The sequence below is a fragment of the Nicotiana tabacum genome, chromosome 7, assembly GCF_000715075.1.
Source record: "Nicotiana tabacum cultivar K326 chromosome 7, ASM71507v2, whole genome shotgun sequence".
Lineage (NCBI taxonomy): Eukaryota > Viridiplantae > Streptophyta > Magnoliopsida > Solanales > Solanaceae > Nicotiana > Nicotiana tabacum.
Window position 1 is genome coordinate 133,380,362 of NC_134086.1, and position 24,452 is coordinate 133,404,813.

Sequence of the window (24,452 nt, forward strand, 5' to 3'; positions counted from 1 at the left end):
GCGTACAAAAATCTTGATATTTGACAAAAAATCTTGCAATTGAAATGCAAATTTTCTATATCTCCAGCTCTTCTAATTTAACGTTATATGAATATTTTGTATTACTTTTCTTTTACTTTCCTCGGGTTGATAGATTGCTTCAATAAGTTTATATGTTTGAGCTTTTTAATTTAGGTTGTGAATAATCCTTACTTCGGATAAAAGGCTAGAAGCACGGGGATTCAGTATCTAGGAATAATAGCGGCATCGTCAGTAGCATATCTTCCAGCTTATGGTCTAGGTATCGAAAAGCCTGACTAAGAGAGTGAAGAAGAGTTGGAGACGATGTGATGTCTCGCTTGATGTTCCAAAATGACATAAGAAAATATATGATGCAAGGAAGTTGAAAGGTTGCAAGTAATATAAATAGATATGTGTAGGTCGCAAGCTATTGTATGGTGAAGCGACAAGGTTCTAGAAGACAAGAGTAAGGATAAGAACAGGCGAGTGAGAAGGTAACGAAAATGGAGAAGTCCTCAGGATTAAGCAAATAAAAACAAGAAGAACAGATAGTTTCTGTAAGTTATAAAAGCTCACTATAGCCTGAATGAACTCAAAGGAGTCTAAGACTAATAGCATTTAAAAGGGATGGAATGCTGCCTTGTAATAGAATAAGGGTGTAATTGTGATATATAAAAGATGACTTTGGGCCTTTGATTGAGTAATGATCTGACGAAGAAAAGAAAGGGGTCTCATGAATTGGACATAATTAAAATACCCACGCAAGGTGAATCGTATGGGATGCTGTGAGTTACGGTTATGAAAGCATGATATCGCCCTGGATCAATCTAATCATTTCACATATTCCCCGATGGAACGTGAACCCTAGCGACAATGTTACATAAAAGGTTAAGTTATCAGAGGTAGATTATAGATCAATATTGAGGTGAATCAACAATGGAGGGATAAAAGTTATAAAGTATAAAATGAGATTAGACTGTCATTCTTAAGATGAACAGTAATGTGGAAGCATTAAAGGACATATATTTATACATATTGGATACACAATGAAAGTAACCTGGAATTTGCTGGCTAACAGGAAAAATGCTCAACTCAGGGATTGGAGCCCTACTGTCGGCTAAAGGCAAAACGCTCAACTCAGGGATTGGAGCCCTAATGCTGGCTAACAGGAAAAATGCTCAACTCAGGGATTGGAGCCCTAGTGCTGGCTAAAGGAAAAACGCTCAACTCAGGGATTGGAGCCCTAATGTCGGCTAAAAGCAAATCGCTCAACTCAGGGATTGGAGCCCTAATGCTGGCTTAAAGAAAAAACGCTCAACTCAGGGATTGGAGCCCTAATGTCGGCTAAAGGAAAAACGCTCAACTCAGGGATTGGAGCCCTAATGCTGGCTAAAAGCAAAACGCTCAACTCAGGGATTGGAGCCCTAATGTTGGCTCAAAGAAAACTGCTCAACTCAGGGATTGGAGCCCTAATGTCGGCTAAAGGAAAAACGCTCAACTCAGGGATTGGAGCCCTAATGTCGGCTAAAAGCAAAACGCTCAACTCAGGGATTGGAGCCCTAATGCTGGCTAAAGGAAAAATGTTCAACTCAAGGATTGGAGTCCTAATGTTGGCTAAAAGAAAAATGTTCAACTCAGGGATTGGAGCCCTAATGCTGGCTAACATGAAAAACGCTCAACGCAGGGATTGGAGCCCTAATGCTGGCTAAAGGAAAAACGCTCAACTCAGGGATTGGAGCCCTAATGTCGGCTAAAGATAACTGCTCAACTCAGGGATTGGAGCCCCAATGTCGGCTAAAGCAAATCGCTCAACTCAGGGATTGGAGCCCTAATGCTGGCTAAAGGAAAAACGCGCAACTCAGGGATTGGAGTCCTAACGTCGGCTAAAAGCAAATGCTCAACTCAGAGATTGGAGCCCTAATGCTGGCTAACAGGAAAAACGCGCAACTCAGGGATTGGAGCCCTAATGTCGGCTAAAAGCAAATGCTCAACTCAGGGATTGGAGCCCTAATGCTGGCTAAAGGAAAAACGCTCAACTCAGGGATTGGAGTCCTAATGTTGGCTAAAGAAAACTGCTCAACTCAGGGATTGGAGCCCTAATGTCGGCTAAAGGGAAATTCGCTCAACTCAGGGATTGGAGCCCTAATGTTGGCTAAAGGAAAACGCTCAACTCAGGGATTGGAGCCCTAATGTTGGCTAAAGGAAAATCGCTCAACTCAGGGATTGGAGCCCTAATGTCTGCTAAAGGAAAATTCGCTCAACTCAGGGATTGGAGCCCTAATGTCGGCTAAAAGAAAATCGCTCAACTTAGGGATTGGAGCCCTAATGTCGGCTAAAAGAAAAATCGCTCAACTTAGGGATTGGAGCCCTAATGTCGGCTAAAAGAAAATCGCTCAACTCAGGGATTGGAGCCCTAATGCTGGCTAAAGAAAAATCGCCCAACTCAGGGATTGGATCCCTAATGTTGTCTAAAGGAAAAAAACGCTCAACTCAGGGATTGGAGCCCTAATGCTGGCTAAAGAAAATTGCTCAACTCAGGGATTGGAGCCCTAATGTCGGCTAAAAGAAAATTGCTCAACTCAGGGATTGGAGCCCTAATGCTGGCTAAAGGAAAAACGCTCAACTCAGGGATTGGAGCCCTAATGTTGGCTAAAGGAAAGTTGCTCAACTCAGGGATTGGAGCCCTAATGCTGGCTTACAGAAAATTGCTCAACTCAGGGATTGAAGCCCTAATGTCGGCTAAAAGCAAATCGCTCAACTCAGGGATTGGAGCCCTAATGCTGGCTAAAGGAAAAACGCTCAACTCAGGGATTGGAGCCCTAATGTCGGCTTAAGGGAAATTCGCTCAACTCAGGGATTGGAGCCCTAATGTTGGCTAAAGGAAAAACGCTCAACTCAGGGATTGGAGCCCTAATGTCGGCTAACAGGAAAAATGCTCAACTCAGGGATTGGAGCTCTAATGCTGGCTAAATGGAAATTTCTCAACTCAGGGATTGGAGCCCTAATGTCGGCTAAAAGAAAAATGCTCAACTCAGGGATTGGAGCCCTAATGCTGGCTAAAGGAAAAACGCTCAACTTAGGGATTGGATCCCTAATGTCGACTTAAGGGAAATTCGCTCAACTCAGGGATTGGAGCCCTAATGTTGGCTAAAGGAAAAACGCTCAACTCAGGGATTGGAGCCCTAATGTCGGCTAAAAGCAAATGTTGGGGATTCTAACTAACCCTCTTTTTTGAGTTTTCTTCTTACTTCCTTTTTTGTTTTGTTTTTATTTTTTCATTTTTGTTTAGTAAAATGCAGGAGAGAATTTTGGGGAAACTTTCCTTTTGGGTTGATTCCTTATTGCAAAGCTGTTTCTTGCATTCACGTATTTCTTTTCCTTTTGGGCGGCACCTGCTTCTTGCACGGTTGCTTTGGATCGCACCTATTTCAATTTTCTAAACAAAGAACAATTGTCAGTTTGAAAACGGTGGTTGGTTCGGTGGTCTTGATTGTTCCAATTGCTCGGTCCCGTCCTTATTCCTGTTGAGAAACTCTGTCGTTGATTGGTTTCACAAGCGATCCCCTTTAAAACTGAACAGACTCGCATTTCCGGATTTTGCGATGATTCGCCCGTGTAAGGCTTTGATTCTTCCATCCCATTCTGTTTGGGGATTTTTACCGAGGCAAACTTAGTGGGGATTTTTATTGGGGAGACTCTGTGGGGATTTTCACAAGGCAGACTCTTTGGAGATTTGCTGGGGCAGACTCTTTGGGGGATTTTTACAAGGGGAGACCCTGTGGGGATTTGTACAAAGGGAGACTCTGTGGGGATTTTTACAAGGGGAGAATCTGTGGGGATTTGGCGGATATTATTTTTTTTTCTTTTTTTTCTTTTTTTACTTCGAAAGCAATCAACATCATGATCAGTCGGGATTGAACTGACGTATCGCTGAAGCGGGGTATTTTCTTCACTTCTTACTAAACGGAACTCCGTGAAACAGGTCCTGCCACCTTTTCTTTCCAACACATTTGGAATTTAGGGTTAAAACGAAAAGGATTTAAGGAAAGGGTAAACAAAGAGAGGAGAAAACGAATTTAAAAAGAGAAGTGTCCCTTTCGGGACAAGAAAAACTTATTTGAGGCAAACATGCTGTCTTTAAATTGACATGACATGTTTTTTGGACTGGATGCCTGATCTTCATGAACTTGCATTTCCTCATGAACCAAAACGGATCTATGTTTCCGAACCAGGGAACCTTGCCAGAACTTTCTGAGGTGGCATCATCTTTTCGGCCGACCGCGCCCTTAGCAGGTTTTCGCTAGTCGACCTCTCTCATTTCTCTTCTCACTGTCGCCTGATAGCACTTTTTGCGAGTTTTTTTACTAAACAAGCTCTCTCATTTTCGATTTCTCTCAATTTTAGAATGTATCGGCTTCCAAACATGACATCTCTTGGTTTCCCCTGCCTTTGGCAATTGATCCAAAGGACTTGTACTTTGTAAAAGAATTGTGGATGAAATTACAACTTCTGAACCATTTGGTGTGCCCCAGTTTCAACTTCAGGGTAAATTGGATTTTATTTTTGGTGTGACTGAACCCCAGAGAGAGGCTGCCTACGTATCCTTTCGGAATCAAGTCAGACATAGTTCAGGCTCAATCAATGTTGGTTTTTTTTTCTTCTTTTTTTTCCGGAGCATCAGGAATTTTTTGATCCTCAAACCTAACTGCAATGGCTAATCGCGTGGGACTTAACCTTTCCAACTTTATTTTTTTCTTTGTAGGCCTTTCTTTTCTGTCTTCTTTCTTCCAACTTCAATTTTAGAGCATTTGGGGGTACCTTGGTTTCTTCGACTTTGCTGAGGCGATTAGCCATGTGAAACTCAACCCTTTCAACTTCAATTGCCTTTATAGGTGCTTTAATTTTATCTTCTCCTTCCAAGAGTGTTGATTCCTGAGCATCGGCCGCCATGGCCAGTCGAGGTCGACTTGATGCACCTGCTGAGGCTGGGTGCCTTTTGCACATTAGCGTGTATCAAATGAAAGCCCTATAAATCAGTCTTGCCATCCTTTCTTTGTATTGGTTTTGGAAGAGTGTTAGACTAAAAGGATCCAAAGAGAAACAAATAATTGAATGGAGAATGAGTTTAAAAACTAGAAGTGTCCCTTTCGGGGAAAGTAGAGAAGGACTTATCTGGAGTACATGCGGACTTCAATGAACATGACATGCCTTTTGGACTAGATGTCTGATCTGTGTAAACTGTCCGACTCTCAAAAATTCATCACAACTTTGCCTTGAATACCGAGGAACCTTGCCAGGACTTTGTTGATGCTGAAGGCTGTGAGGATCTTATTTTCGATCATGGGCGCCCTTTGTGGGTTTTCACGAGCGGGCATTTTTCATCTCATTTCTTACCATCTCCTTATAGTGCCCGTGTGGGTGTTCACTAACAAGACTTCTCATTTTGATTTTCTCTGCTTACCGTCGCCTTACGGTGCCCGTGTGGGTTTTCACCAATAAGACTCTCTCATTTTATTCTTCTCATTTTGTTGTATCATATCCAAATAATTCCATCCTCCCATTTTGAACCACTTTGCCGATTGATCAGAAGGACTTGAACAAGGTTTGGGGTGAAAAGAATTTGGATTGAACTACAACTTTGGAACCTTTTGGGCGGGATCATTGCCGAACCATTATAACTTCTGCCCCAGTTTCACTTTTGGGGGACTTCTTGGATTTTTGTTTTTGGATTTTTTTTGTTTTTCTGATTTGCTTTGTTTTTCACTTCCCTTCCCTTTTTTTTCATTTTCATTGTCTTTTCTTTTTTTTGTATATATATTTTCTCATTTTTCCAATTCTTTCTTCTTCTTTTTTCTTTATTTTTCATTTCGATTCTTTTTTTTTCCATTTTATTTTCAATAATACTTTCAAGTTCCAAAGAGGGTAATCAAAGAAGAGTAACCAGCTCAAATAGGTTTGCAAAGGGTTGATAGTGTTTTGGGTAGCGAGAATGAAAGTTTTCGTCATCTCAACCGGAAAAGATTTTATTATATAAAGGATCCAACATAGTACCTTTTGACTGCATTTGCATTGACAGTTATTTCAAGGACGTTTCCTTTGATGTATCCCAAGTACAACGCACTCTTTTTGGCAGTACTCTTGTTGTAATGTATGGACCTTTCCAATTTCGAGAACCAATTTTCCTTCAGTTGTTCCAACTCTTTGTATTGTTTCCTTAAGCTATTCTTCATTGCGACCCAATTCTTGATTCATTATTTCGAGGTCTGACAGAGTTTTAAGATCCGGGCATGAAGTCCGCAAGCATGTCATATTATTGAAATCTGCATTTAACAGAACTAAAAGAGAATGAGAAAATTGACAAGATTTAAGAAAAGAGACATTCCGGGAAAATGAAATATCAATTTCATTTGATTTTTTTTTTGATTTTTTTTTTTAATTTTTGAAGGTAGAAGGGTTTACATCGGAAAGTAAGACAATAAAGTAAAACATCTGGACTACACCCTGGGTCAATCCAGATGCAGAAAGGATAGCAAGTCTGGCTACCGAGACTCCCGTCTGATGGGAAACTTTCAGGCTTGACAATCGTTTTTTGGCTTTTCGTCTGTCTCGGCAATGGCTGCAATAGCCTTCAGTGCCAGATCAAATTCCTCAACTTCACAGATCATTCCGTCTATTGGCCCGTTTGTGAGAGTAGGCAGGGGAATGTTCATCATATTAGGAACCTTTTCGTCCTGGAGAACGATTCTTTCAGCATCAATCAAGTCTTCAACTGCCATTTTGAGGGTCCAATGACCAACAGTCCTTTGTACCGTGTCCCACTGCTCCAGAGTGGTATTCACATCTAGTATTAGCTCGATGCGGGGAGGGGGGACTCGGTGTTTGCCGATTTGGGGCCACTGGCTGCAGCAGACTTCGCCTGATTAGCTTTTGGAACAAGCTTTAGTATGATTCACCAATAGGGGTGAACTGATTCCTTTTGAAAGACTCTTTTGGGTGAGGATTGTATTGAGGAACATTTGATTGGGGACTATATGGAGCTTGGTAAGGATGGGCATTTCTGGGAGGTGGAGCTCAGTTTTGTGTATAATGTTGTGGCCGCGTGCAAGGCTGCTCATCACCGCATACCAACAAAACCAATCACCTAAACAGAACCTGGCTAATTTACTCACACACACAACCTTGTTAGTTTTGAGGCATTTAACATATAGGAAATCGCACGATGGGATGCAATGCACCTAAACAGTTAAACGTTTTTACCATGTGTTTGAACGAGTTGCATGTTTTATCCCGGCCTTAAACTAGCCCTCTTCACTATGTACCTTTTTTCTTTTATTCCTACCTCTCTTTAACCACTCTTGATCTTGTTTTTGCCGCTCTTTTTTTTTTGCACTCTTTTTTTTATTTATTTTGTCACTCTTTTTTCCCTTTTTTTCACTATTTTTTCTTTTCTCTTTTTCACTCAATTTTCTTTCTCCTTTTCTTTCAGTTTTTTTTTACTCAATTTATTTTATAGCTATGATTGAATCCGATGGGGATTGCCTACGTATCATGACCCCGCATGAATCAGATCGCGTAGTTCTCAACTAACAAGTGCAAAAATAAAGAAACAAATGTTCATTTTGCATTGTACTCATCCTGCACATTTATTAAGGTGGTTTAAGCAAAAATGATTTGACTCAAAAATGATTTGACTATATTTTAGAAAGAAAGATCCGATTTTCGAACACGGCCATTCAGCACTTCGGGGATGAAGATTTTAAGGCTGTGAGGGTCAACCGATCAAAACTCTAAAAGATGATCGAAAGTGGCCGTTTATGCAAAGTCAGCCTTCCGTCGTCCCTTTCGGGAACATTTGGCTGTTTTTGACAAAACAGCATCACTTGATTTATTTATGACTCTTTCTTCAGAATGGTGACCCGACATTGGGAACATGGCCTCGCAGAGCCTCGCGGACGAGGATCCTAAGGCCATTGGGCAATTTGGTCAAAATTTTAAAAAATGACCAAAAATGGCTGTTTATGCAAAGTCAGCCATCCGGCGTCCCTTTCGGGAACATTCGGCTATTCTTGACAAAACGGCATCACCTGACTCATAAATTAAAATTCTGACATTTTGGCTATTTCTGAAAAAGGGGAGATTGGACCCGATGAGGGTTGCCTACGTATCTCACACCCTGCGAGAATCAAACCGGCGTAGTTCGGGCGATCGTGAATAGAGTAAGTAAACTAACTCTTTTTTTTTCTTTTTGGAATAATTTTTTAAAAAAAAATGCTTTAAAAGAATAAAGGTTTTTTTTTTTGGATTTTTGTTTCTAAAAAAAAATGCTTTAAAAGAAGAAAAGGATATATTTTTTTTTGGATTTTTGAATTTGACTCTATTTTTATTTTTGAAAGAAAGACCTTTTTTTTTGATTGGAACTTTGAGAATTTTAGAAGTTAAAAAAAAAATTGTTTGAATTTTCATTTGTTCTCTCTTTTTCTAAAATAAGAAAGAAAATATTTTCTTTGGATTTTGGTTGTCGCCTCTGAATTTTCGAAAGAGGCACTTTTAAGAAAATATTTTATATTTTCGAGTTTTTTTTTTGTTTTTAAATTTACAAAAGTACTTCTAAAGAAAAAATGAAAATATTTTTAGACTTTTAATTTTTAATTCTATGGCATTTATGAAAGAAAGACTTTTAAAGAAGGAAAGTCTTTAAAAGAACGAATATATATATATATATATATATATATATATATATATATATATATATATATATATATATATATATATAGATTCTCTCTTTTTCTGATTTTTTTTTTGATTTTTTGGGAAAAATACTTCAAAATAAAGGAAACCCGTATTTTGGATTTTGATTTTTTTTTAGATTTTATTATTATTTTTTTTATTTCTTTTTCCGTATGAAATACTTCAGAAAGAAGGAAACTACCTTTTTTTGAGTTTTGAAAACTTCTTCTTTTTTTGAATTTTCTAAGGAAAGATTTCTAAAGAAGGAACTAATAAAAAATATTTTTGGATTTTTTGAAAATTGGGGTCGGAACCGATGATGTTTGCCTACGTATCTCACATCCGGTGAGAATCAAACCCGCGTAGTTCGGTCCGAATAGGGAAATAAACTAGACCCCCTTTTTAAACACAATTTTTTAAAGAAAAGGAGAAAAAATATTTTTTTTTTCTGGATTTCTATATATTTTTTATTTTTTTATTTTTTTAAAAGAGACGAAGACTAAGGAAATTTTTTTTTCTTTGAATTTTAAACTTCTTTTCATTTTTTTTTTGAAATTTCGAAAATCTTTTAAGGAAGTGCTTGGACTATTAGTCTGAACTATAAAAGAGATACTACAAAAGAAACAATATTTTTTGAATTTTGAATTTTCCCTTTTTTTTTTACTTTTAAATAAATACTTTTTTTTTGAATTTTGAAAGTGATTAAAAGGAATTTTTTATATATATATATATGTTTTTTTTAATAAATCAAACTAAAAGACAAATTTTGTTTTCATTTTTTTTTTCTTTTTTTTTTAGAAAATTCCGGTGAGGTTTTGACACTACTTGGATATTGGTTTTATTTTCCAAAAATAAGTAATTATCTCCCTACGCAGCTATTTTTTTTTTTTTAAAGATTTTTTTTAGAAACCGGTCAGCATGCAGAACTGAAGCAAATAAATGCGTCAAACAAACGGGATGCAGCAGGATGGTCTTTTCATTTCAGGTTGCCTGTCCTAGACGGACCCAACCCCTATGTTGAGTCCCCTATGTCAAATGCAACATGATGCAAATAAGTGTTCCTACTAGGGATCCGACATGAGGTTTTGTTATACTAGGTTTATCCTGGGTATATGTTCTAGACTGTGTACCCGAGCGGACAACTCGAGTCGAGGAGGGGCTACGTACCGGGGACCCGCGAGATCGTCCGGCTTTGTAACTTGTCCGACCTCTTTCTTATTTCAGGTATTGACACTAACAGAATAGGGAGTCTCGACCAGCGAGCTTCTCCCCGGAGGTAAGAAGAGAAGGGTTTCGACACAGTTTATATACAGTTCAGATAATATCAAAGCGTTAAAAGACAACATTTAGCACGTTATGCCAAAACATGTAATAAAGATCAGATAATAAAGCCAAATATAACAATTATTTTAAGCTCGAATTCTTGAACCCTGAACCAGAGGTTCTGGGTTGAATCCCCAGCAGAGTCGCCAGAGCTATCACACCTCCTTTTTGCGCGCCCGCCCCGAGGGGTAAAATGCGTGAGGGAGTTTTTCCAATTTAAGTGACAATATTCGAAAATGGGATTATTTATTTATTTCAGAGTCGCCACTTGGGAAAGGTTTGGCTTTTGGTGTCCCAAGTCACCTGTTTATCTTGAATCCCAAATCGAGGAAATTTTCGACTTTCCAAATGAAGTCTGCGAACCAGAAATTCTAAGTAAGGAATTCTGTTGACCCGAGGGAAGGTGTTAGGCACCCTCGAATCCCGTGGTTCTAGTACGGTCGCTTAAATTTTTATAAGGGCTAAATATCTGATTTAAATACATGTTATGACTTATGTGCTTTTATTAAGTTTAAGCCGCTTTTATTATTATTATTATTATTATTTTTTATAGAATTGCAACGTCGTGAAAACGCATCTCGAACCACGTCACAATCAATGCACCCGTGGTTGTTAATACATTCCAACTCCGTCGAGATTTGAATTTGGGTCACATAAATGCGCACCCGAATTTAAGAATGTAATTTAATTAAGTCGCGCCTAAAGAGTCTAACGCGTTATTATCTTTGGGGAAGGCAGTGACATTCACTAAACAGTCCATCCCAAATTCTAAGTATTTATTATGACCAATTTTTGAGGGCCCCGCAATTTGCATTTTTTATTTGGCGAGACTCGTCTCATTATTTCTAAAAGGATAATCTTAGCATGACTACATTTTCTATTTTTCGTTTTCTAAAATAAATGAAGATAAGGTCCTACTTTATTTACATACTTTCGAGTTATTATAGTTAAGTTTCGAAGGTGAGTTGTTTAAAGAGTTTACATGGCAATGCATAGAACATTCTACATACAGACAGTAAAAGAAAGAAAAGACTACATTAAATTACAACTTCAAATCTTTCTCATTTTTTGCATTCATGCCTCGAGTGGCTTACAAGATGAACCAGTGTATCAGTTTGTGTACCTGGTATTTGGGAAAGCAAGGAAAGAAGATGAAGATCAGTAGAAGCAGCAGTAGTGTAAATACACAGCAACAACAGCAACCCAACAACAACAAATTCGAATCAGATTCAAGGCCCAGAAAACTTTGAGGAAAAACCGAACAACTCAATAGAATAAACCCAAAAGTTTGTAAGCAAACTAAACAGCAACAAACCACGCGTGTATTAAACCCGAAACTAAACTCGCTTCTCCCTTTGTTTTTGTTTTCTTTTTATAAACTCTCTGACACTCTTGAGATTTTCGGAATGTCTTTCTCTCAAAATAATCCTCAAAAATCTTTCAAGTTCAGTCTCAGTTTTTCTCTCAAGTTTGAGTCTTTAATGTTCAAGTCTAATATTCAAGTCCAGTCCTTTTAAAATGTGTCAAATGACTCTATTTATAACAAGACTCTTGTCTTGAATCCCCAACCCGAAATATTCTTCCAATTGCATGCTTTGTCCCCACTATTTAATATTTTCTTTATTTTAAACTCTTGTCCCCCATGCTTAACATAAATAATTACATTATTCTCAACCCACTACATTATGTATTGTCCCCCACTATATTAAACAATTATATCAACCCCAACCCATTACATCTTGTCCCCCATGCTTAACATAAATAATTACATTATTCCCACCCCACTACATTATGTCTTGTCCCCCATTATATTAAATAATTATATCAACCCCACCTCATTACATCTTGTCCTCCATGCTTAACTTAAATAATGGTTCAAATGTTTAATTCTAAAAATACCCCTCCGACCTTACTGCAATTACCATTTTACCCCTGAACATACTGCAATTTACCAAACTACCCCATCAGCTATAACCAATCACCTAATCAATCTCAACCAAAATACAGCAAATATGACCAATTTCTAAACAAATTTCAACAACAAATCTCATGAACACAGATGAATCATACAATTTCAAATTAACGGGAATAAGTTAACCATATTGGGAACCAATCCGGGTTAACTTAGACAAAAAATGAATGAGCAAAGAGACAACAATATCACCAACAAAAATAAACTGAAACATGAATCACAATTAACGGAAATGATGCAAACTGAAATCATACCATGAACAACAAAAAGCAGGAATTATTTTGACAAAACAAATTTTTAACAATAATCCTACTTTCAGATTTAACAAAAATAAGAAATTGATCATAACAAACAAATAGATTCAAACTAAACTAAACACTCACTTGAAAAATTCAAAAAGCAGCAAACTTTAAAAAAAAATGCATGAACACAAATTTTCTCCAATACAAACAAAGAACCTGGGTTCGAATGGCAACCTCGACGCGCTGTAACTCGACGAACTCGATCTGTGTATGAACTGTTTCGACAAACCCCGACCAAAGCTCGAACAAACGAGATGGTTGAGTCTCGTTGTTGGACTGGACTGAAAACAGATGGTTGAGTCTCATTTTTTTTGGACTGGGGGCGCCGGAAAAAGGGTGAAGCAGCAGCAACGATCTTGAAGAAGAAGCAACCAACGTGATCTTGGAGAAGAAGAAGCAACCAACGTGATCTTGGAGAAGAAGAAGCACAGGCAGCAGCAACGGACAGAGAAGAACGCAGCAACAACAGTGACGAATGGAGAAGAAGAAGCAAGAACAATCAGCCATGGCCGAACTTTGAGCTCGCCAGGGAGAAACGAAGACGCAGCGATCGTGACGGACTGAATGTTGCTGCGTTTGGAGCGTCGAAACTGAACGTAGCAGCAGCTCACGTCCATGGCTGGAGCTCGACGGGGCAGCAGGAGTTTGGTTGTTCGTGGCTTGGGTGGTGCGATGACGATGGCGGATCTGCTGGTCGCCATTGATGAGCTCCATTGACGAGCTCCGATGACGAAGATGAGGCAGCAGTCATGGCTGCTTGGAGGTGTGTGTGCGTGGTGTGTGCTATGTGTGTTGGAGGTGTGAGGAACGGGGGGGAAGGGCAGCAGCCATGGCTGCCATGGGAGGGGAGCTTGGGGTGTTTTTTGGAGAAGAAGAAAATGAGGAAGGGGGGGGGGGATGGTTAGTGTTAGGTTTAGTTTTTAGGTTTTTTTTTTTGTTTTGTTTTGTGAAGTGTAAGGTAGGAAGATAAGGGTGTTGGGTATTTGGGTTATGGGGCAGACCGGGTCGACCCGTGTTGAAATGGACCGGGTCATGGGGAAGGTTGGGTATTTTTTGGGCTTGTGGCTTGAATTTGAAGAAGAGCCCAATTCCGGTTTCTTTATATTTTTGCTCTCTTTTCTTCTTTTATTTTTCTAAAACTAAATTCTAAAAATCCTCAAATTATTAATAAGTTATAAAAGCGCAAATTAACTCCCGATAATAATTAACGCACAATTAAGTAATAATTAAGCATAAAATTGTACATATGAACATTAAATGCTAAAAATGCAAAAGATGCCTATTTTTTGTAATTTTCAATTTTTGTAAAACAAACTTAATTACCAACAATTGTAGAATTAAATACTACATGCAAAATGCGACATATTTTTGTATTTTTTATTAATTTAACAAATAAATATGCACAGACAAATACAAATAATTATCCAAAAATGTCACAAAAATTCTCAAAATTACACAGCAAGGAAAATCGTTTTATTTTGAATTTTTGGGAGTAATTCTTTCATAGAGAAAAAATCACGTGCTTACACTTACTATCGCACCCATTACTCTTTTGAAATTATAAGTTCAAACCAAATTTTTTAAAAATAGTAATTTTCTTATATATATTACTCAATATCGAAAATGGTGAGATTAATTAAGCCTTGATTTATATGCTACATTATCATCTACTACTAATTTTAATATGCACATCTATTTAATTATACACTCCTTCCGTCCTAACTTATGTGACACTATTTGACTCGATATAGAGTTTAAGTTATAAATATTTGTATGGATGTAACTCAATTTATTAAGGGTAATTAGGTATTTTAAAGTTAAATTATTTTTAAATAAAAAAGTATAATAGTCGTATTTGGACGAACTAAAAACGCATGACACATAAATTAGGACTAGAGGGAGTAATATTTTAAGATGAAAAAAGAAGAATAAGAATTTTAATGTGTTAGTCTTGAAAATTTGGAAAGAAAAAATTAAACCAAAAAAATACTTAATTAATACACAATAAGTGAAACCATACGTGCCCATTTTCCGTGGAGGTGCCTAATTCTAGCAAAAAAAGAAAGGTAAAAAATAATAAGATTGACATAAGATTTGAACTCTCAACCTCTCTTAGAGAGGTGTGCCCAATAACTAATGCATCGTAATATAATTTGAGCTTGAGCACACACAATTATAATTTTTTTAAGAAAAAATATAACACTATTATAAATATAGGGAAGGGAGCATGCGTTCACATGCCCCTGAAAGCCCTGGATACGCCCCTAGGTATTAGGATACTAATTCTGATATTAAATTTAGGGTTACATTTATTCATCTTTTTGTCATTGCTAATAGTTAATATCAATATAAATTTTATACGAAAATTTTGGTTTTAATTAACTATTCCGTGTAGAAAGCGGGAATAGTCATGACTATAACCAGTGTTTTAAAAAACGTTTTCGAGGCGAGCCCCGAGACGAGCCATGGGGCGAAAGTCTCAAGAGATGTACACCCAGCAATTCGGGGCGTATGTCCGGAAGTTTGAGGCGCACTTTTATAGTGAGGCGTAAATCCCAGAAACTTTTTCAAATTAAAATAAAATTTGTTGAATAAGTCCTCATATAATACCCAAAATTCTCAAAAGTTTTAAAAAGAAATTGAAATGTATTAAATTTAAAAATCAAGACCTTTTTCATTGATTGGAGCCTTAATTTATGGTCTTTTCTAATTCTTTATCTTGTCCGTTAGTCTGCTAATATCTTCCAAAAGCAACGAATATTCAATTTTTTTGTACAAATACAAAGAGAACTTCATTATCCTTCATAATAGCAAGTTCAAAGTTTAAATTGCAGCTTAGTCATTATTTTTTTTCTTCCATATAGAAAACTTTACTCTTTTCGACTCAAGTTATTTGTGCTTGTAAGTAGCGTATAATAAATTGTTTTGACTAGTTTTTTGTGGGGATGAAGCGCGCGCGCGCGCGCACACACACACACACATATATTTATATATTTTTTAAATTTTTATACCATTTTACCTATTTATAAATATTTAATGTAATTATATTACTTTATAAAATATTAAAAATTAAATATCTATGGAGCTTACGCCGCGTATCTGAGGTTTACGCCTCGCTGAGGCATATGTAAAATGTCTCGCCTTACACCCACACTTTTGAAAACATTGGCTATAACCAAAATAACAAAATACTAGTAACCGAATTAAATTCTTAAGAAGTAGCTAGCCTGTATGATTAATAGCCCGATTGGCCAAGCTGCAAAAATCAACTTATTTTGAGAAATGTTTTTTTTTAAAAGTGTTTTTCTCAAAAGTACTTTTGGTGAGAAACAGTTTGTGTTTGACTAATTAGTTTGAAAAGCACTTATGAGCAGTAATTAGTGTTTGGCCAAGTTTTAAAAAACTGCTTATAGTTGTATTTTTCTCAAAAGTGCTTCTCAAAAAAGTGCTTTTAGAGAGAAACTACTTTTTTCTACTTCTCTAAAACTGCTTATACTTCTCCTCAAAAGCACTTTTTTTCCTTCCAAAATCTTGGCCAAACACCTCAATTTTTGGCCAAAAGTGCTTTTTGGCAAAAAAAAAAAAAAAAAAAAAAAAACCCTTTTCCAGCCTATCTTCTCTTTTTATACACAAATCTACCGATTAAGCATTTTCTTGAAGAAGCTGCCTTTTCAATTCCCTCTGCCAAGTAGGATCCCCCTTTCTTTCTTGCTGGTCAATCAAACCCAACCCCGTACGGCTACAAATTGCAAAAACAAGTTCATTTTTAAAATCTTGGTATTCAAAGCTTATATATAAGCACCATCTATTAACTTCCAAGGTCATTTCCTTAGATTTATGCGACATGGGTAATTCTAAAATTAAGCAGAACTCGTCAGTTTCTGATTATCTTCTCTTTGTGTTCCTCTTCTCATGTCTATTAGTAGTAATAATTCCCAAAGCAGCGGCACAGCCACAAAATAATCAAAGTGAGTTTCAATATGCAAAGCTCAATCCACCTCTGGCAATTATCATAATTGTTCTAATTGCAGCGCTCTTTTTCATGGCCGCTTTCTCTGTTTACATCCGACACTGTACTCAGTCCTCTACTAGCGGCAGCGTTCGGCGAGCTCTGTCTATGCGCCGCCGTGCTGCAGCGGCGCGTGGACTTGATGCAGCCATTATTGAGACTTTTCCGACCTTTACATATGCTGAAGTGAAGGATCACCATATTGGTAAAGGAGCTTTGGAGTGTGCTGTTTGCTTAAACGAGTTTGAAGATGATGAAACGCTGCGTTTAATTCCTAAGTGCGATCACGTTTTTCACCCGGAATGTATTGATGCTTGGCTTCAATCTCATGATACTTGCCCGGTTTGCCGAGCTAACCTCGCCCCTCAACCCGGTGAATCGCCGGCCCAAGTTTCCGAGTTGAACCAAGAGGGTCAACAACAACCGGGGACTGAGCTTCAACAGCAAAACGAAGAAGTTTCGATACGCATAGAGGGCGACGAAGAACAACGAGAACCGGTTCAGCAGCAACAACAAGAAGGTTCAGTTAGATCGAGAGTGAAGCGGAATTTGAGCTTCAACGTGCAGAACCGGGTTCAGAAGCAAGAAGAAGGGGGTTCAACTAAACCGGGAGTAAAGAGAAACTTGAGTTTCAACATGCCGATTCTTTCACCAAGATCATTTTCCATGAAGCCAAGGATATTTAGCAAGTTCAGGTCACATTCAACCGGCCACTCACTAGTACTACCGGGTGAGAATTTGGACCGGTACACCCTAAGGTTACCAGAGGGGATTCGTAAGGAGGTAATGAACCGGGCATTATTGAACCGGGCTAAGAGCTTTGGAGTTGCCTTACCAAGAAACGGAAGTTCAAGAAAAGGGTACAGAACCGGTACTGGAGAGGGAAGCAGCAGGGGTGCTAGATCTAACAGACGGATCGATCGGTCCGAACCGGAAGGACATTCGGACCGGTGGGTTTTCACTATTGCACCACCATTCATTTCTAGAGGTTCATCAATAAAATCACCAAAAGTTGGAGCTGAAACCGGTGAGGGTTCCACCTCTGGAAGTGTGAAAAACGCCGTCAAATTACCGTCGTTTAAATGCTTGGAACCAAAAGGTGATGAAACCTCTTTGATGTCTGCTGACTCGGCTCGACCTCCGGTTTAGTAAATCTTCAATCCGGTTCGAGATAACCGTTTTTGGAGACGCGTCTGGCGACTTTTCGTGTGCTATAAAAGAGGACCGTCTTTCTCATGATAGGTTGGGCCCCACCTTGAAAATTAAGGCAAGTCAAGGTATAAATGTATATTAGCCCAAAGTTGACTTTCAATTTTACAGGTTTAGTAGAAAAACATTTTTGTTACTATTTTTTTTATAAAATAAAAAATCTTCAAATTTTTTCTATATTTATTTTAAGTTTTGTGCATATCTATAGTTGCTGTAATAAAAAAAAGTCTCATGTATTTTATTTTATTTTTTTCCTGATTGGACGATGTCCTCTAGTGATGTAAGTACGTGTATTTCTTTTTGTTAATTTCATTGTCCAATCCAAAAAAAAAAAAAAATCAAAACGGAAAAGAGTACGAAATTGCTTTCGTTATTCTTTATCTTTGTTAGTCAAGATGATGGGGGTTTGATATTGATTTTTTGTGATAAGTAAAGAATGGTTCGATTTCAAAGAAGGATTATGATTAATTAGATGGAAGTGCTAGAGGATTCTGATCCATTTTAATAATGTCACTGGTAGAGATGTAACTAGGATTTAAAGTTTGTGGGTTCTAAACTTGACATCGAACCCATGACATGTTTTAATTATTGGGTTCGCAATTATATACAAATTTAATAAATTTTCTAATATAAATATAAGATATACACAAAATCTAATGGGTTCGGCAAAACCCGTAAAGGACACCCTACCTCAGCCCTTGATTACTGGTCTTAAGCTAATTTAGTACTATTTAGAATGAACCTTTCCGTAACTCTAACGGTGGTCTAACAAAGCTCTGTGGCCACAGATCTGGGAGAATTAGGCGTAGGACATTGATTTCGTACGTAACTGATCTCGACAACTAAGTTTAGTTTATCAGTTAATGTATCAAAAGACTTTTTTTTCTCTTTATTCTCGAGTTAATGGTCAGTTAGTGAGTTTATTGCGATGTAGGCATGTTATCATAGTTAGGTGGTTAAATTGAATTTGAGAACATTCTTTTTAAATGTTAAGTATATAATTTTAATGTATTTCCAGTATTTTCCATATTTAATAGTATAGTTTTAGTGGGATACATGCAACGTCAATCTATAACGAATAAATACACTTTTCAATCAAAACAATCTTTTAATACCATTTTCTCTTGCCCATACTGTCTCTGCAACAAAAGAAATTCTATTTTTTACTTAACCATTGATGTAAGACAAGATTTCTTCCAAAATAAGATCTATATGCCTATCATCACTGGTTTTCACTAAAGTTAAAAGCCAATTCACCACCAAGCTTTAATGTTCATATTGTTTTAATAATCTTTTTGTTCAAACAAAGTTGGAACAGAAAAGAACGTGCAAAGATTTCCTTTTGCCACTTCGATTTTATCGGTGAGCTACCAAAATATCCTTATTTGTCAAACTTCATAGCAAAGTCACAAAATCCAAAACAATAATTCATGTATTTGTGGTCCTAAAAGCTACTCTAGAGGTTTTGCATAAGACAAGTGTTCACCTTGAAGTATCGTTATCAGCTAATTAGTTACCAAACAAGGTTAGTGCTTCCTAACCTTGTATTCTTTTCTACTTCCGTGTACTTTAATTTATTAGTTTATCATGTCATAATAATTTGCGGTGATAGGTGAGAATTGCAACTATATCTTATATTACATGTATAATCTATATTAAACAATTGGTATGAGCATACTAAATGTCACCCGTGAAGCTGGAATCTAAGCATATATAATATGAGTATTAATATGTTATTCTAGTATTCAACAGAGTGCAACCCATAAAAATTTAACTGCACTCAATATTTATATATAATCAGTGACTCATAATATGTGTTTGTATATAGACTTATATTATATCTCCATAGTTAAGTAACATGTATATATCTTCACCTTATTAGATTATTTAACAATGATAAATTGATATAGTTTAATACGAAATGCAGGGAAATATTTACCGGGTGCAATCCTACTACGTGCTCCTATTTATGGATTGGCGATAACTAAGTTTTGTAAAGTTGACAAAGTTAAGAATAATTCCTGGATATTTTCATAAATAAAATAAGTAACTAAATTAGCCTTTTTTAATCAAAAGTGATTATTTTTAAAAATTAATTGTTGGGATATATACTATTAACCATGCGGTTTCGATATAATATTGTGTTTTATTCTTTATGGAGCAATTGTTTATTTGATTTATTCAAATCAATAAAGTACTATTTTAAATAGATCATTTGTTACGTGTATGTCCTTTAGTTACGTAGTAGAAAATTTAGTGTATGGAGTCTTAGCTCATGCACAGAAGATTAAATTGTAGGTTCTCATGATAATTAATAAACTATATTCACAATCGAAGATATTATTGGGCAAAATATCTTGATGATTGTAGCACAAGATTTTAAAGTAAAATTTATCTTGATTATGGGAGTGGTTTTATTCCGACTTCTTGTACTAGTATACTTAGTGTATATTGAACGGACCAAGTAGAGAAAAGATGTTTTTGTACTGAATATATATAAAATATTTTCTCTAATTCAATAATTAGGTTATACTCCTAATCTTGATATAATCATTATGATCAATGTGATTTGTTTATTGTTTTGATTTATCAAAAGGTACAACTCTATTCAAAGTTAGTGTATGCCTAATAGATTGGACAATAACGAATAGCATTTGTCAAATAATAATTAGATGATAGAATCCATGACTCGGGTTTGAGTTTGATGATACCCCTTTATGTTAGTTTATAAGTTTTCATGTGAAAACCTGGCCGATGAATTTTCTATCCGTCACATAAAATAGTTTAAGCGGAATTATAAAGGATTTAATTAGTTGATGATATCAAATTGTTAGCAATTTAATTTAATTAACTGGTATTTGTAATCTTAACACGGGGAGTTAAAATAAGTATTAGCGAATTTTCGAAATTCATATTGAGGAGTTCAATTGCAGTTTTTTGGTAGAATAAACTGTAATTAATTATAGTAGGAATTATTTCATCCAAATTTTTGAATTAATGATATAATTGATAGTCACTTATTGTTTTTATGGTCCCTGCTATACTTAGTAAAAACCTAGACAGACTTGGATAAAAAGTGAGTTGGGAGAAAAGTCATCCTTTTGAGTTTACTTGCACAAGTGGAATCCTGCACGTTTTTTAGCCCCTTTTGGCTGAATTTCATGTCTACATAAGGAAGACGTTTTTCACCCAATAACTCACTCTTCATAATTGTATTATTTTTGCCCACTCAAAACAATTTCATCCAAGGTCTTACTAGGAGCATAGCAGAAGACTGCAACCCTGGATTCTTGCTCTATGGAGGACCTGTGCAACGTTTTCAAGAGGTTAGTGCTTCTAATCTCCGAATTATATTATTATCTAGTTTATATGTTTGCGATGCGTGAATTTTATGCTTGCTTTCGCTACGCATATTCTAACAATTGGTATCAGACGTCGTCTTATATCTAACTAGATAATGTAATACAACATGAATAGAGTAATATTAAAACATGTTGTTAAATGATACATATTTGGTATGATTATTCTATGAAAGCAATATATATATATACATACTTTATATATATATTATAATAATATTATTTTAATTTCTAAAATTATGGATTAACAAACATAAGTATGTTATGTGATATGAACGAGTGAAAATAATCAAAACCCTAAAAAAATGCTAAAAATAGAATTTGCAAATAGGTCATGAATTTGGAATTCTGAAATTCTGCAGAACTCTGATTGACCTCAAATTTGGTAGGTTCATCGGAAACGACCCAAAAATGAGCAATACATATCAGCTTCGCTCATGACGTACGTCATTTTTTGGGTATTCGGGATCGTTTAGATGGGTTTTTGGCCATTTTTCTATTTTTTTGGAAATTTTAATAATTTTTTAAAGAAAATTGTGATGGTAGGGTTCAATTTTCATGGTTTCCAATCATGTTTTACAATAATATAATGAATTTATATGTTGACATTGGTCTTCTTCCATATCGGATAAGTTCATTATAGATCATTACTTTAGTTTTGCCTCTAGTTATTTGATTACTTGTATTAACTCTCCAACTGAGTTACATGTTGACTCAATGAAACTAGAGTTTATAAAAGTGACATTTACCTATCTTGAATCAATAGTTTACTCTCCATCTAAGTTGGTCTTGTTTTAATTTATGGGGGTAAATATCTTACATAACTCATATATATTGCATGAATAGTTAAGTTTCCCTAACGAATCTAACTGTTCAATAAGCATGGTTATATGTGTAATGTGCTATTTTGAATTCAATTATTCTAATTACATAACTAATGATCTATTTAATGTGAATATCTCTCAGATTAACCATGTCTTCATTCAACCCGCTTACCTTAATTTTGAACCAAAATAAGTTAGAAGGACCGAATTATGTTGACTGGAAAAAGAACCTTGATATTGTCCTAACTGCTAAAGGTTACAAATTTGTAATCACTGAGGAATTTCCAGAAAAACCTGATGAAGATGCTACTGATGATCAAGTTAAGGCATATGACAAATGGGTCAAGACTTATGAGATGGTGCGATGTTACATTCTTGCCTCTATGGCGAATGTTTTGCAACATCAGCATAAGTCTATGGGGTGTGCTTATGACATGCTCGAAAGTCTCAAAGAGATGTTTAGTGAGCAAAATCGTGCGGCTAAGCAGACAGCCATTGTCACACCTCCTTTTTCCGCCCCCGCGAGGGGCGTAGGAGTTTTTTCCAATTAAAGGACAATCGAAACGGAATTTGTTTATTTATTTCAGAGTCGCTACTTGGGAGATTCAGGGTATCCCAAGTCACCGATTTAATCCCAAATCGAGGAAAAGAATGACTCCATATTACAGTCTGCGTACCAAAAATCCGGATAAGGAATTCTGTTGACCCGGGAGAAGGTGTTAGGCATTACCGAGTTCCGTGGTTCTAGCACGATCGCTCAACTGTCATATTCGGCTTGTTTATCTGATTTTAACAGTTATGAACCGATGTGCCAATTTTAACTTTTTACCACTTTATTATTATTATTATTTTTAAAAGAATGTGAACATCGCTTAAAACACATCTTTGGACTGCGTCACATGAAATGCACCCACAATCCGGAACACATTTTATTTGATGTTTTGGGATTTGGATTTGGGTCGCATGAAATGCACACCCAAGCTTAAGAAAGTAAACTATTAAACACGCACCTAAAGAGACTATCGCGCTATCATTTTGGGAAGGTCATAAAATTCGCTAAACGGCCCGTCCCGCAAACTAAGTATTTTAATATATACATTTAACGAGGGCCCCGCAGCTTGTGCGCTTTATTTGGCGAGGCTCGTCTCATTTTTATTTTAAAAGGATATCCTATAGTGGCTACGTTTCCTGTTACGTTTGTCTCTACTAATGAAAGCAGAAAATGATCCTACTTAGTTACATGCTTACAAGTTATTTATAGTGGGGTTCCGAATGTTTTTGCAAAATCCGAAGCATGAACGCGTATATGGGCAGCCGTTTAGATATTATGGGCTCAAGCCCAGCACACACAGTATTGGCTGGACCTGGGCCACTGCTTTTCCGATGGAGGCCTGGTTAGTCCCTTCGACTTGGGCTCGACATTCATAAGGCTGAAATGTAAACTTGTGCTATTTGCTCTAAAGGTATGGTTTGCAAGTTATAACGAGGCAGCTCACTAAAGGAAATGAGATTAACTAACAATGGATAGTTTAATACTTAACATGCGTTAGAGGATATGCTAACCACAAACATAGCTAAAGTCCAAGATATAGCTTACTATACTGTCAACCCTTTTTATCTACCAGCCTATATACACAATATGATATTAAGTTGCCATACATTGACGTTCAACTATGCATGAGGGCTAACTTCACTATCCAAGTAGAAGATGTGAACTATTATACACCACCTAATGTTCAATATACAGGCTACGTATGAAAATAAACATAGCTAAACATACAAGCTACGTATGAAAATAAACAACTTCAACTCTTCTCTTTTGTATTCATGTTTCAACTTTCAACTCACATTGACAGTGTATCAGTGGTGTACCTAGTATTGAGAAAAGCAAAAGAAGAAAAGGAATGATCAGTGGAGGCAGTAGCATACACAGCAGCAGCAGCAGCAAACAGAAACCAGCAAACAACAGCAACAAAACCCAGCAACAGATCTTTATAACCCAAGCAAAAAAGTCCAGCTTGCAACCCAATGATACCAAAATAAGTGCAGGCAAAGCAAGGAAGGAAACAGATGCAAGAAAACAGTATCTTCTGATTGTTATGCTCCAATTCCAGTACAATCCTAGCTCTATCTTACTCTGAAACTAGACTGTCCTCCTAAAGTTGAAAGACCAGGCCCCTTTTTTTTTGAAGACTAAAAAATGTCCAGCTCCTTAATTGTTCTGAAGCAACTTATTTATAAGCCAATCCAGGTCAGTCAAGCTGCTCGGATCCCTCCAGGCTTTAACCTGCCCATACCTCTTAATTCCCCATGCCTGAGTATCTTCTTGATGCAAGTCATTTGGTTCCCCATGCCTGGCCTATTGCTCTAATCAAGAGTCATGGGTTCATTAAAGTATTCATTTTAAACTCCCATGCTCTTATGTTTTGTCCACACTAATACTAGATTGATAGTATTTTTGACTAACCATTTGACAGCCCATTAATCCTAAACCTTAGTCAGTCTTTGTCAAACCAAAATTACCCAACAAACCCCTGATCATTACTGTCTTGCCCCACCTTTTCATTCTGTTGAATCTGCCAGTTATAACTATGTGAAACCTAGTTCGAACCCCCACAACTAACAACAATAACCTATAATTAGTTCACCACAACCATTCAACAAAAGTCAGATAGTAAGAGTTAAGTTGATTCTAGTTGATTAACGACTAATTAGTATACGATGACG

The 24,452-nt window shown here is 36.6% G+C and overlaps 1 protein-coding gene across 1 annotated transcript; it reads left to right on the forward strand.

The window, feature by feature from the left end:
- Positions 1 to 15,982: 15,982 nt before the first annotated feature.
- LOC142161851 (E3 ubiquitin-protein ligase ATL31-like) lies at positions 15,983 to 17,797 on the forward strand. The gene has a single exon (XM_075217663.1). The coding sequence runs from the start codon at positions 16,169 to 16,171 to the stop codon at positions 17,480 to 17,482; it is 1,314 nt and encodes a 437-aa protein (XP_075073764.1). The 5' UTR covers positions 15,983 to 16,168; the 3' UTR covers positions 17,483 to 17,797.
- The last annotated feature ends 6,655 nt before the right edge of the window (positions 17,798 to 24,452 follow it).